The sequence below is a fragment of the Ursus arctos genome, unplaced genomic scaffold, assembly GCF_023065955.2.
Source record: "Ursus arctos isolate Adak ecotype North America unplaced genomic scaffold, UrsArc2.0 scaffold_3, whole genome shotgun sequence".
Lineage (NCBI taxonomy): Eukaryota > Metazoa > Chordata > Mammalia > Carnivora > Ursidae > Ursus > Ursus arctos.
Window position 1 is genome coordinate 66168526 of NW_026622985.1, and position 13255 is coordinate 66181780.

The following is a 13255-nucleotide window of genomic DNA, read 5'->3' on the forward strand; positions in this document are numbered from 1 at the left end:
GCAGATATCCAGAGAACTCAGGGGAGGGCGGCTGGCCAGCCAGGAACACAGGGAGTGGGGGCCAGAGAGTGAGGACCATTCTTCTGATGAAGGTTGTGGCCAAGAGGAGCCTCCAAGGATGAGCAGGAGTTAGCCACGAGGAGAGGCAGGGAAAGTATGACTCTGGGGGTGCCAAGGGCAGAGTCAGAGCAGAGAGAACCAGCAGCCAGTGGGGGGCAGGAGCTAGAAAGAGCTGGATGTGGCCATGGTATCAAGAACAGAAGTGCTCAGAGGTGAGACGGTTGGGAGTTGGAAGCCTTGCACATTCTGAGATTTATTTTCTCAGCAATCGGGAGGTTTTTAGGGGGTTTAAATTGGGAAGCGGCCCAGTCAGACCTGCGCCTTAGATGGGTCACCCGACGGCTGATGAAACCTGGACTGGAGGGAGACAAGAGCCAGGTGGGCAGGACCACTTAGACCACCGGCGAGCTGGTAAGAGCCTGTAATGTCATGTGATTACAGAAACAGAGAAATGCAAAAGAGAAGTAATTGGAGAAAATTGTGTCTTTTAATTCTACATTTTACAGTGACTAGTATTTCTCTTCTATACTTCATTATTACTAGTAGTCCCAGATAACTATTAAGGAGCTCTGGTTTTGTGAATTTTCTTTTTATTGCCTACTACAGTATACTTTGTTCCCAATGTTTTTATGAATATTCTCGATGCACAAAATAGAAAGTAACAACTGCTGATGTTGTCAGGACAGAGGACCACGATTTCTTTGCCTGCTTAGTGAGAGCAGCAGACCAGAAACTTGTAATGATCACCCTGCTAGATTTACTCCTGGGGCGGGTCCGATCTAGATACGAAAGCATGTATGTATTGGAAATATTTTAAAACCTACTTGTAAGGTTATTTAATCCTCTCACAGCAACAGAAAGGACTTTAAGGTCAACACAGAGACTTACCCAAACATCTATACCTAAGTTAAAGTGAAGATATAAATCATCTTTAAAACAGGTTTCAGAATGACACAGAACACAGAGACCATCCTTTCAAAAAGACACACTCCTTGCCAGCAATCTTCCAAAGGAGTATTCTTTTCAGTCATTTTTTTTTTCTCTTTTCCAGAGTGATAACAAGATAATGAGTTAATAATTCAACCTTGTTTATCACAGCCCGTCGCCAACATCTGACTGATGTTACCTTATGCACGATGAGCTCATGAGTGCCATCTGGAAGAGTCCTACCATCTTCCTGCATCAGGGGGACGAAGGAGAAACCAAACAATTTCTTCTCTCCTTTCTCCTTTGCTGTGAGAAAAGAGAGAAAGAATTATTTGCTTTTTAAAATGCTTGTTTACACACCTGTGTTCAGACTCATAGCTTGCCAATAAGCGTGATCATCCAGAAATACAACCCACACTCGCCGGTCCCTTTACACAACGGAGAGCAGCTTTTTTGGCGAGACCTCCATCTGCAGGAGCCGCCCTCCTACCCATCTTCCTGCCCTGCAGCCTGCAAAGGACACTGCTGGATGCATTTTCTGCATGGGACTCACTATCTTAAATTATGTTTTAACAAAATTCCTGGATTGCCTGTTTTTTTCTCTTCATGTCCTACCCTCTGCCCCCAGCCGTAGGCACCACTGAGGGCTGGATTCTTCTGTTATTTTATTCTAAGCTTGGTATCTCAAAGAGTGCCAAGAACATAGTAGGTTCTTACTAAGTATATGCTAAATCAATGAACAAGTGAACAAATGAACAAATGAACGTGAAATTCAATGTTTTGCTCACTACTCACGCAAAGGTAGTTTTCTAAGCTCTGCCCTGGCTTGTAACAGAACTTTCCCTATGTTCACATGTGTGAAGACAGCCCTGTGGAAGCTACTTCCCCGGGATCTTAGACATGGATAAACAACATGAACTGCTATCTATAGGTTAAGAAGAGCTTATTACAGTAGTATTCTGGAAGCTGGAAATGGGGAAGTGAGGTGTTCAGATGCTTAATGAGGAATTACAATGGCTAGAAAGGTCAAGGATCATTGGCAATTATTTACAGAGAAGGAAATTGAGATCGCATAACTTGCTCTAGATCTCAAGTACCATTCCAGTTCTTTCCACCAATTTTCCTTTTCTCCAAAAATGGAGAAAGCATTAAAAGAAACTGGTTGGTTCAACTGGACTGTCTCCTTGTATTCAGATGGGAGGGGAGGAGTTCCAGGGCCTGCAGCCTATCATGGGCTGGAGGATTATTCTTTCCCACATAGGTGTGGAAGTGGAGCATTACACTTGATAGAAGACTTCTGCTTTGGGATGCAGTAAGGCCTGAGCCGGAGGAGACAGATATGGCGACCTTGAAGATCAGATAAGAGACTTCAGCAGCCCATCATTCCCTCACGATTGCTTCTGGCATTTAACCACAGGGAAGTGGGACTCCGCATAGAGAACAGTAATTTTGGCTCGCTGGGTTTTGGCCCCTAGCATGAGGACATCCCTGAAAATGTGATTCTAGCAAAGGATTTTCTTCTAAAGTCATTAATTTCAACCCCAGAGAGAAACTGGGAAAATATCACTATTCTTTCAAGTTCAGTGAAAATCACAGTGAATATCCTAGGATGAGATTCCGCATCGACGAGAGTGCCGGCTGCGGAACGTATGATTTAGGGGGAGACTTACTTAGAAGTAACTTCCTAAGTTTATGTGACTTTTTGGTGCCGTTTTTGGTATTTAATTTGTAAGGGTAACAAGATTCTGTGAATGAATAAAATTAGCAAAGGTAAGAAACAAAGCAATAGTTTCCCCAAGTTTGTCCTTTGTTATAAAAGAAACATAAATACCAAAGTTAAAGGGCCTTTTTACTTGGGCTACTAGATCAGTATTATAAGTTGAATGGACTGTTGTGCCTAATATGACCCCCCTTTACTAATGAAGACCCTACGTTTATGGATTCCGCCTCCTAACTTTCCAATCCATTTTTTCTAATACCCCAATTCCAACAATTGTGCCCTGGGACCTCAATTTACTGACCCCTTCTCTAAGCCCCCCCACTCTCACTTCCCATTTCTACACCCCATCCTTCTAATCACTTTGTTTTGTTTTTTTTTTTTAAAGATTTTATTTATTTATTAGACAGAGATAGAGACACCAGCGAGAGAGGGAACACAAGCTGGGGGAGTGGGAGAGGAAGAAGCAGGCTCATAGCGGAGGAGCCTGACGTGGGGCTCGATCCCATAACGTCGGGATCACGCCCTGAGCCGAAGGCAGACGCTTAACTGCTGTGCCACCCAGGTGCCCCCTTCTAATCACTTTGAATCCTCTCTACCCGCTACTCCTCCACCCTTCCATTACTATAAGGTAACTGCACCGGGCTGAAACCCAACTTGCACTTCAGTCTACACCGGCACCATACTCCTCTTACTTTAATTAACACACATGAACCACAGATGGGCCCTGAGCTAGGCAGATCTGCCACATTTTCCTAATCAGCTCACCTTTTCACTTTCCGAGGCAGGGATTTCATCCATCCTCTTGCCTTCTCAAGCTGCCACTACCTCCGCATTCCCTCACTCTCTGCACAGGCGCAGAGGACTTACACCCATTCCACCCATACCCCCTGCATGGGCCCTCCTGCACTGTGTATGTCTGAACTGTCCACTTAACCCGGAGCACTGGACCCCGTGCTTCCCTTCCTCAAGGGCACTGCTCCTGTGCTTGTCCCCTCGCTCTTCTATATTAGTCTGTCCTCTCTACCAAATCATTTGCACCAAACGTTTCAGAAGTCCATCCTAAAAAAGAAAAAAAGCACTCCTGTGACCCACCGTTCCATTGGAGTTACTATCCCATTACTCTGCTCTCTTGTATTCTTTATAGCAAAGTTTCTGGAAAGATCTGTCTGCCCTTCCTTTCCTCCACCTCACTCTTGGACTCACTCGCGCCAGGCTTTCATCACCACAAATCCACTAAAACCACTTGTCAGGTTCAATGACTTCCATGATGCCAAACTGGGTGATAATCCCTCTGTCCTCCACTTACTTGATTTATCACTGGCACCTGACAAAGCAGATCAATCTCCTCTTAAAAATCTTTCTTCAATTAACTTCCTGGGTTCTATTTTTGGATTCTCCTTCTACCTCACTGGCTATTCCTTCTTAATTTCCTTGATGGCTTCTTCTCATTCTCCCAAGATCTCAATGTGAAAGTACCCCCGAGATGCGTTCGTGGACTTTTCTTTGCTATCTAAACTTACTGCTCAGGAACCACATCGGGGTCATGGCTCTGAAAATCACGGGCATTGGGGATATGCTGGAGCGGACCTGTAGTGCTCGCAGGAGTTGACACTGTGCATCTTTTCCCCACTCCAAGTTCAGTGATGGTGATGTTGGTAGCTTGAATTTGGCCATGGTGGGAGTATTTCCTTGACGGAAATCAGCAAATCCTATAATTGAGGGCCCCTTTCTCCCCCAGCTCAAGTACTGGTTATGAAATATTTACAGCACAGCACTGAACTGTATGTCCTTCTCAAGCTTTAGTCTCCAGCTTGGAGCACATTCAATTGTCTATTTCACATCTTGAATGTCTAAGAGACTTCTCAGATTTCACATGCAATGTCTGGTTTTTGCTCTCCAGAAAGATTTTTCCTGTTGCCCTCTCCACTTCATTAAATGATCACTTCATTCTCAGGCCGAAATCTTGGGGGTCATCCTTGACTTTTCTCCTTCCTTCATATCTAGTCTGTCAATACATCTGTGAGAAGAACTGATCTACTACCATTCTAATGCAACCATTTTAACCTCTTACTTGGAAGACTGCTAAAGCCTCTTGAATGGTCTTTCTGTTCCCGCCTACAACCTATCAAACAAAAGCAGCCAGGTTCACCTTTAATCTAAACCCTCTAATGGCACTCGTTGCTCCAAAGTCTGAAGTCTTCCCCGTGACTTACAAGACAATACGGGATCTGGCTCCCTTGCTGCATCTCTGGCCTCATCTTTAAACTCTCTCAGCTGCTAATTTAAACCTGATATTCCTTGAAACTGCCAAGCATGTTTCAACCTTAAGTGTTTTATATTTACTGTTCTCTCTGCCTCTAATATTCTTTCCCCAGATACCCAAAGGCTCACGCCTTTATTTCTTTCAGCTAGTTGCTGATACATCTCAGATCAGAGAGCTTTGGACTGCCCTTGGTAAAACAGCAACACACCCGCACCATCACTTCCCAGCACCTCACTCCAATTTAATCTTCTTTACTGCACTTATCAGAGCCTGACAGGCTATGTATTTATTTGCTCAGATATTGTCTGTCTTCCCTTTCTAGCAGGAAAGCTCTGTGAGAGGAGATACTCAGTTGTGTTCACTCATGTATCTCCAATGCCCAATGAAATGCTTGACACATACTAAGTGTTCAGCAAACATGTGTTTCATGAATAAATATATGTGCACAGGGGCGCCTGGGTGGCTCAGTCAGTTAAGCATCTGCCTTTTGGCTCAGATCATGATTTCAGGGTCCTGGGATCGAGCCCTGTGTCAGGCTCTCTGCTGAGTGGGGAGTCTGCTTCTCCCTCTGCCTCCCCACCACCACCCCCCTGGCTCATGCTCTGTCTCTTGCTTTCTCTCTCTCAAATAAATAAAATATTAAAACACACACACAGAGATAAATATTTGGGAGCTCATGTGATAAAGTAATTGCACTGATCATTCAGTTTATGGGATTATGGGGATTTTTTCCCCCTCATGCTTGTGCCGTTTCTTCTGAATTTTAACAATGAATATTCAAAAAACAAACTAACACTGTGAACAATGTTTGAAATACAAGGACAAGAGGACAGAGATCTAATAGGTTTTACTGAAAATAGCCTTCATTCCATTTTCCAAGTTCTGAGTTAAAATAAATTTCTCCACATGCTCTTTCTTCTTTTCCTCTCATTTCATCTTTACTTTTCTCCATCTTTTTCTTACCTTAAAGCTCAAAGCTCATATTAGTTTGAGAATTTAAAACAAAGACTGGGGCAGAAATGCTACGGCACCATTCCAAGTGCTTTATGTTTTGCCACTCTAAGTCCTTTCCATGCCACTCCTCTGGGAATTTGGAAGAATGCTAAGACCTTGCTAGTCATCTCCCTACATTCTGAAACATCCACCGAAGTGTAATACTGGAGCTCCCTGAGCCGATTCCAAAATGTGCCATCATCCCTGCAACAGACAGTCGTCCTCTCTCTGAATCCTGGGTGAATTACACAGCACTCGGGCAAGGGCACTGCATATCTATTGGCAATGCCTCCATTCTTTCCAGACTAGAGAGGAATCTGCTGCCCCTCCAGTCATGTGATTCCTCTGTACCTCTGTTTGTTCCCGAAGCAAGATTCACCAGAACCTTCTCTAGTCACAATGTACACGTCTGGTAGTGTCCAAGATACATGTCAGGGACACAGGGCTACCAGAAGATGGGAGTGGGGGCTTGAGAGGGTGGTAAAGAGTGCAAAAGAATTAAAATAGAGATGTCAAGAGATGACAATTTTAGGGACAGTGATGTTCGTATGGGCAAATCCTGTATCATCTCTACAGCTTGGGGTTTTTAGTCCTGTAAAATGAAAAACTATTTCACATTATCTCTAAGGCCTATTCGACTGACATGACTTGTCATTTGAATACTGACACTGCACGGTGATACAGATATATGCAAATCAGATATAAATCTGAGCCAATCAGAGGCTTTCCTAGGGATTTCACAGGCCCAGAAAAGTCCTCCTGGGTTCCCCTGAGCTGTCTGAGAGCTGGGTGAGCTCTGGCTGGAGAGCAGCAGATGGGTCAAGACTGCCTAAGCCCCCCCCCCCCCCCCCCCCGAGCCAGACAAGTTTTTAATGCTGTGTCTCCCCTTTCTACCTAATCTTTCTACACAATGGAAGTGATAAACTCATTTTTATGAAAATGATCAATTTAAGGAGAACCCTATAGACTTCCATGTATTGGAATATGTATTGTCTCCCTCCTTCTCCTTCCTGTATGTTTCCACAGAGGTTATTGGTTCTTCCAGAAGAAGTGAGCCCACTCACCTCTCAGGACTCCATCGGCCTTCATTCCTCCCTCTTAAAGGTCTCTGCTTTGTCATCCTTTCTGTAGATTAGCCCATACTGTCCCTACAGCTCAGCGAGCACCTTACCCCAGCACGACAAAGCCAACCCCAATAAACACTTACTGGAACAATGCCGAAATTCAAAGCGGATGTGCGCGCCCCTGAATTTATCCACAGGAATAGGAAGTTTGAGCAGTTCGGACCACCTGGGGCTGTTGTTATGATAAAGCACAAAGGAGTGGTACTCACTAGCTGGCGGCTCTCCAGAGCCGAAGGAGATAAAATCCTAACAAAGGAAACATGCAGGTTAAAGACAGCTTCGTTTAGAGATTATCTCAGAAACAGCAGCGCAATGGCTTTGCTCTATCTGCCTGCTCCCCAAACTGCACTTCGTGGAGAAGGACCTCCCCCCTCCTTTGCAGGGCTGTTTTGCACCTGCTCCTGCCAGCGGCTGCGTCTGTTTAATGCCCACGCACATCTCCCAGGGCCTGCCGTGCCGAGGGTGGGCCTCAGGGACAAGGATGGGATGGGCAACTGCACGCTCAATTTGGAGTTCAACTACGCGGTGAAGTCCTCAGGCTGCCACTGTCACAAGCCTGTTCTGTGCCCCCCTGGGAAATGCAGGAAGCTGCGAGGCCCACACAAAACACTTCTTGCACAAAGGAACCTGCTATCACCACCCCAATCAGGAATAGCCCACTCCTCATGCCCTATTTTGATCAAAATGAAAATACACGGGACTAAATGTGGCAGTTTTTATTTTATTTTTTAACCAGTCGCCAAAGACAAAGTGCTCATATCCAACACTACGACAGATGAAAGGGGGAGAATGGAACGACGATAAGAATGCTACATTTAAGGAAGAGCTGCTGTGAGGAAATTACTGCCACAATTCATGAAACAATCCAACTGTAAAACCTTTTTGTTCCTCTACTTTCTTTTCTGGAAGGTATTTCAATGATTAAAAAAAGGAAAGAAAACTATACAGGGGTGGAGGAGAAAAATAAGATCGAAAAGACTGCAAATGAGAAATTAACTGATCACATTACAGGTGAACCCAAAATGATGAAATGTGATTGTTTTACCAGAAAGTACCCAGCATTCACATACCTTTAAGATCTGGCCACTGCTCTCCACAATGAACATGGTCACTTCCACGTTTCTGGCCACGCTCTTCCCTCCTTTCTCAAATTCACCCCTTTCTATAGTGATGTATAAATCATTTCTCATTTCACCTAGTAGGAAAATTAAAACCATGTTTATATATATCTATCTATAGATATACATCCGTGCTTGTGTGTATAAAACTAGGAAGTGTAATAAAGTACGCTATCAAGAAAAACCTTAGTTCATAAAATGTACTATTAGAGCATACATATAAAAGTAAAAATAATATATTCACACTTTTATATAAAGGTCCCACCCTCATTGCCAATATCCAAGAGAAGTGAAAGCCAGCCTCTGCTGGTCTGAATTTGCAATACTGTACAAAAATGTACAGTTAGGAGGTGAATATGGGGATTGAGTAGGAAGGTGTTGTCAAGTTTCACCATTTTTCAATATTTCCCTCATTTCATTTATGAGGTGTGATTACAAAATAGCAGCCTAGCAGGGTGGCTCAAAGAAACCAGTCTTAATACTTTATAGACACAACACTTAGAGTAGAAGAAATACCCAAGTGGAATAAAGTGACAGGACTGCAAAGGGTAGAGTTACAATTTAAATCTTTTTCAAAATTCTTGGACAAAATGATCTCACTGCTGGAAGAATCCAGGTTAGTGCTTTCTGAACACAGATGTAGAATAATTCAGTTACGCAGACAAGCTCGGCTTCACAGTCCTTACCATCAAGCTGTAAAACAAGTAAGACTCAAACTGACACATTCTATGAACACGCATGCCACTTATTTTTTTCTCATTGGTGATTTATAAAACGTATTGCCCCAAGAAAAAAAGAGAAAGTTGATGCCAATGAGCAAACTCAGGCAGACAGGATGAAAGCATGCTTTTACCTCTCCTGCAAGAATGGAGGGTAAGTGGTGAGTGAATAGGGAAGTGAGAAAGCAGTAAGCAAACTGTTACCAGAAAGTTTCTGAGGATAAATACTGGTAAGGCTGGCAGAGTTGAATTCACTTTTACTTAACATAGCTTTCAAACATTAGAAGAATCACGGCCAATATGCTTTTTTTTTTTCTCTAATAAAAAAAACCTCTCCACAAAAAAAGTGCAGATCACCAGAAGGAACAATAACCAGACAAATAAGCCCACAACTAGGAGATTTAGAAAACTTCCTGACCAAAGTGTGTACAAGAAAGTACCCCAGCTTTCAAACCACAGGGGAATACCAGTGTGACTGGTCACCTTCCTCCACGAAGACCAACTTTTGATGATGGCATCATTTACGAATGACCTGAGCTGACCGGGAAACAGATGGGCCATAAAAGAGAGAAAATGAGTAAGTCCCAAATAGGATGAAATCGAAACCACCCTTACGAAGGGTGTGTAAAAAAATACATTGGAATTAACAGATACGGTGGTCTCTGGCTTATGCATTTCTGGTGCTCTCATACAAATCGATTTGGAGAGGCAACGATCTTGGAATTTCGGGAGAAAACCGAAGGATTTCACCACATTTAAAATTAGATCTGTATGTTTTATAAGTGTTTTGTCTGAACCATCTCTTGTTTTAAATTTGTAGAGAATGGCCCAGTAAATTTTTTAAGTCTGTTCGATTTTGTTACTCTATGTATTCATTACTATACACATACACCTCCTTCATATAAGTGCATTTGAACAATTTAACAAACCCATTACAGAATGAATCGTACATTCGCAAACCCTGTCCTCTGAATCAACTAATTTCAACCAAATCAAAATAGGCCTGGTATAGTAATGGTCTGCACCTGTGCTATTTCAACAATACGTCTGGGAGGAAATTCTTGACAATAGTTTCCCCACTAACAGATTTGGCAGATAAAAAAGCAACACTCACATCAAGGTAGTTGAGAGCAAAAGACGTCTGTTAACAAGAGTAAAATTCCTTTGCCTCTCGAGTAGGTGACACAGAATGAGTGGCTCTGCTTACAAACAGCCTACAGCATAGGCTGATTAATGGCAAGTACAGCCTCAGGGCTTTCTACCTTAGGAAGTTCTCATAATGAGTCATTAGCTAGTCTGAACCACGTGGGATTAATTGTCCTGCAAAATGAAGGGCGTTTCTTGGAGAGCGGCCTTCCACTCTCATCTGTTGGAAGGAATGGCAACTCTGACTTTAGCAAAGGCAAGAGGGCGTGAGGGAGGTTCACAAGGTGACCGGTTTTCCCCGGCTGTAGGCTAGGCCTGAAGGATGGTGGGGAGAGGAATGTACCACCAGTGCTATGAAATTCTGTCTCCATGTAGTCATTCAGCAAATATACCCTGAGCACCCATGATGTGCCAGATATTATTCTAGGCCTGGTAGACCCAGCCGTGAACAAAGGAAAGCAAAAATCCTTTTCCCAGAGAGCTTAGATGCTAGGGACAGGCAGGTCTTCAATAAAGAAGTCAAATATATAGCATGTTGAATAATAACGGGAAGCGCTCGGGATAAAAGACCAAGAAGGGGCACAGGGAGTGCTGAATGGGGACAGAGGGGTTGTTACATGAGCAAAGACCTCACTGAGGAGATGAGCGATCTGAGGAAGCTGTGGTATACTCTGACCAAGGAACAAGGCTGAAAATGGCATTAGCTTCCTGAATCAATCCATAAAGCCTGTTTTTGCTTATACCAGAGCTGGATTTTTCTCTCTCTTCTGAATTCAGAAGAGGTTCTGAGTTCAAGTAAGCCTAAAGGATACAAGAAGATTGGAATAAAAGATCTGGATTCAAGTCTCTCTCTCTCTCTCTACTGTCTGCTCTGTGTGATAGGAGTCTAGACAGGGTAATATAAACCTCTGGACCTCAAGTTTTTGTATTACTAAACTGGGGGTGGGGTAAAAACAAAGGCAGGGGTAAGAGAGGTGGTAGGAGGAACAGGACTACTGTGTTATGTTATGCTGTGTCTGTGACTTACAGAAGAACTTGTGAAATACACACATTCATAAAAGAGAGCCCCTTCTGCACACGCTTTCCTTTTCTGGTTTTTTTTTTTTTAAGATTTTTATTTATTTATTTGGCAGAGAGAGAGACAGCCAGCAAGAGAGGGAACACAAGCAGGGGGAGTGGGAGAGGAAGAAGCAGGCTCACAGCGGAGGAGCCTGATGTGGGGCTCGATCCCAGAACGCCGGGATCATGCCCTGAGCCAAAGGCAGATGCTCAACCGCTGTGCCACCCAGGCGCCCCTCCTTTTCTGGTCCTTAATGGACACTATCCCTGCAAGCCCTTTCTCTTTTGCAAACCTTTTAGACTCAAGATTTCTCTGAAAAGAGAACACACGACAAGGACAACATTTCTCCTGGATGACATTCTACATATGTCTCCCCAGGAATTCTGCAGCTTGCTATGTTCCAATACCGCAAGGTACCGCATCTTGCCAAAATATGCAGCAGGATAAAGTTGAAACATGTGCTAATTAAAATCAATACACTTGAGGTCAGCTCTGGAGAAAACTCATAAGCCCAAATGGTGTTAAGAAAGCATCTTGGGTAATTAAGAGAGAAACCATAAAGTGAGTATGAAATGGAGTCATAGCACAAGTGTGAAAAGCTATTTTCCTGACAATGTTTATTAACACCTTGCACCTCTCAAATTTAATACTCTGTAAATTTGATGTGCATAACACTTTCTTCTGTTCAGCAAGCCCACTGGCTTTGCACATGTGAAGGCAGCTGAAAATATCATTGTAGACAGAAAAAAATGTAAGGTCACAACAATGGGAACAAATTCAAAAGAGTTCAGCGACTGCAGTCGAATGGGGTCGATTTATGGCTTGACCTCAACAGCTGAGAGGTTTCCATCAGTAGCTGAAAACCGTGATCTTTGATTTTGTGCAATGAACTCCTTGGATAAAGCCACAGAGTGCAAGCTCACCACATCAAGTAAACCACTGCACTCAGCCGCGGGCTGATCAAGTGCCTTAATCTTCGCTGGATATTTGTTAATGTTTATGGAACTGGAAATGAAAAGTATCTGTCCCTTAGTCAAAAACAAATCAACATGTGTCTAAGACTAAGAACTCAGATTATACTACTGATGATGACAGTAGTAGTGGATAGACGGTAGTTAGGTACTTTGCCAGGTGCTATGAAGACAACAGCTCATTAAGTTCTCACATCGACGTTTTAAGAAGGCCCTATTACTTCCATTTTATTGATAAGAAAACAGATGCACAGAGATTAAGAAATGTGTCCAACATATTATCAGTTTATATTAAAATAAAATCACATTTTTTTAGTATGCAAAAATGTAATTCAACAGGGTGAGAATGGCCATCAAATAAGCTAGTGCAATTCTGCTTTCTTCACCAGGTCAGCACCTTGAGTAAGGAAGGTATGAGTCCTACTCTGTTCTGCACTCGCGGGCCCAGGCTTGAAGTACCGATTTCAGTTCTAACGACCATCTTTACAGGACTGGGACAGACACGAGCAGTATCATCCAGATCGTAAACAATACAGAGAAAGGACTCAGAACCCATCAGAAGAGGAATGAAGGTGATAAGAGAGTTAACCGAATTTAAAAATGTTGAGGTTTCAAGCAGAAAAACTCAACCCAATGGACAGTAGAGAGAAAGTGGTCCAACATGACAGAGGTCATTCTGAGATATGATGTGTTCTCGGTCATTATCAATATTCAAGTACGTGCCAGAAAACCATCACCAAGAACCCGAGGAAGAAATTCATGCATGGACACAGTGGCTGCGTTGCATGGCCCTTCACGTGTGCAGCAGGCAGAATAAGGACACCCCCTGCACTCTCAAAAGATGTCCAGGCCCTAATCCTGGGAACCTGTGAATATGTTACCTTACACAGCAAAAGGGATTTTGCAGCTGTGATTAATTAAGGATCTTGCGATGGGGAGATTTTTCTTGGGTTATCAGGATAGGTTCAATATAATTACAAGGGTGCTTATAAGAGGGAGAGGGAGGCAGGAGGGCCAGAGTCAGAGAAGGGGATGTGATGAGGGAAGCAGGCGCTGGAATGATGTGGGGCCGTGAGCCAAGGAGTGCGGCCGGTCTCCAGAAGCCGATAAGGTAAGGAACTGAACTGTCTCTTAGACTCATCAGAAGAAATGCA

General features: G+C 43.4%; 1 protein-coding gene across 3 annotated transcripts in view; it reads right to left on the reverse strand.

Moving 5' to 3' along the window:
- DOCK4 (dedicator of cytokinesis 4) overlaps positions 1 to 13255 on the reverse strand; it is a 409136-nt gene that overhangs the window by 143351 nt on the left and 252530 nt on the right. For all 3 annotated transcript variants that reach the window (XM_026509569.4, XM_044387653.3, XM_026509577.4), the window contains exons 14-16: positions 8158 to 8282; positions 7171 to 7333; positions 1187 to 1293 (exon numbers count right to left, since the gene is read on the reverse strand). In XM_026509569.4, the coding sequence (XP_026365354.3) occupies positions 1187 to 1293; positions 7171 to 7333; positions 8158 to 8282 (395 nt within the window). The remainder of the gene's footprint in view (positions 1 to 1186; positions 1294 to 7170; positions 7334 to 8157; positions 8283 to 13255) is intronic.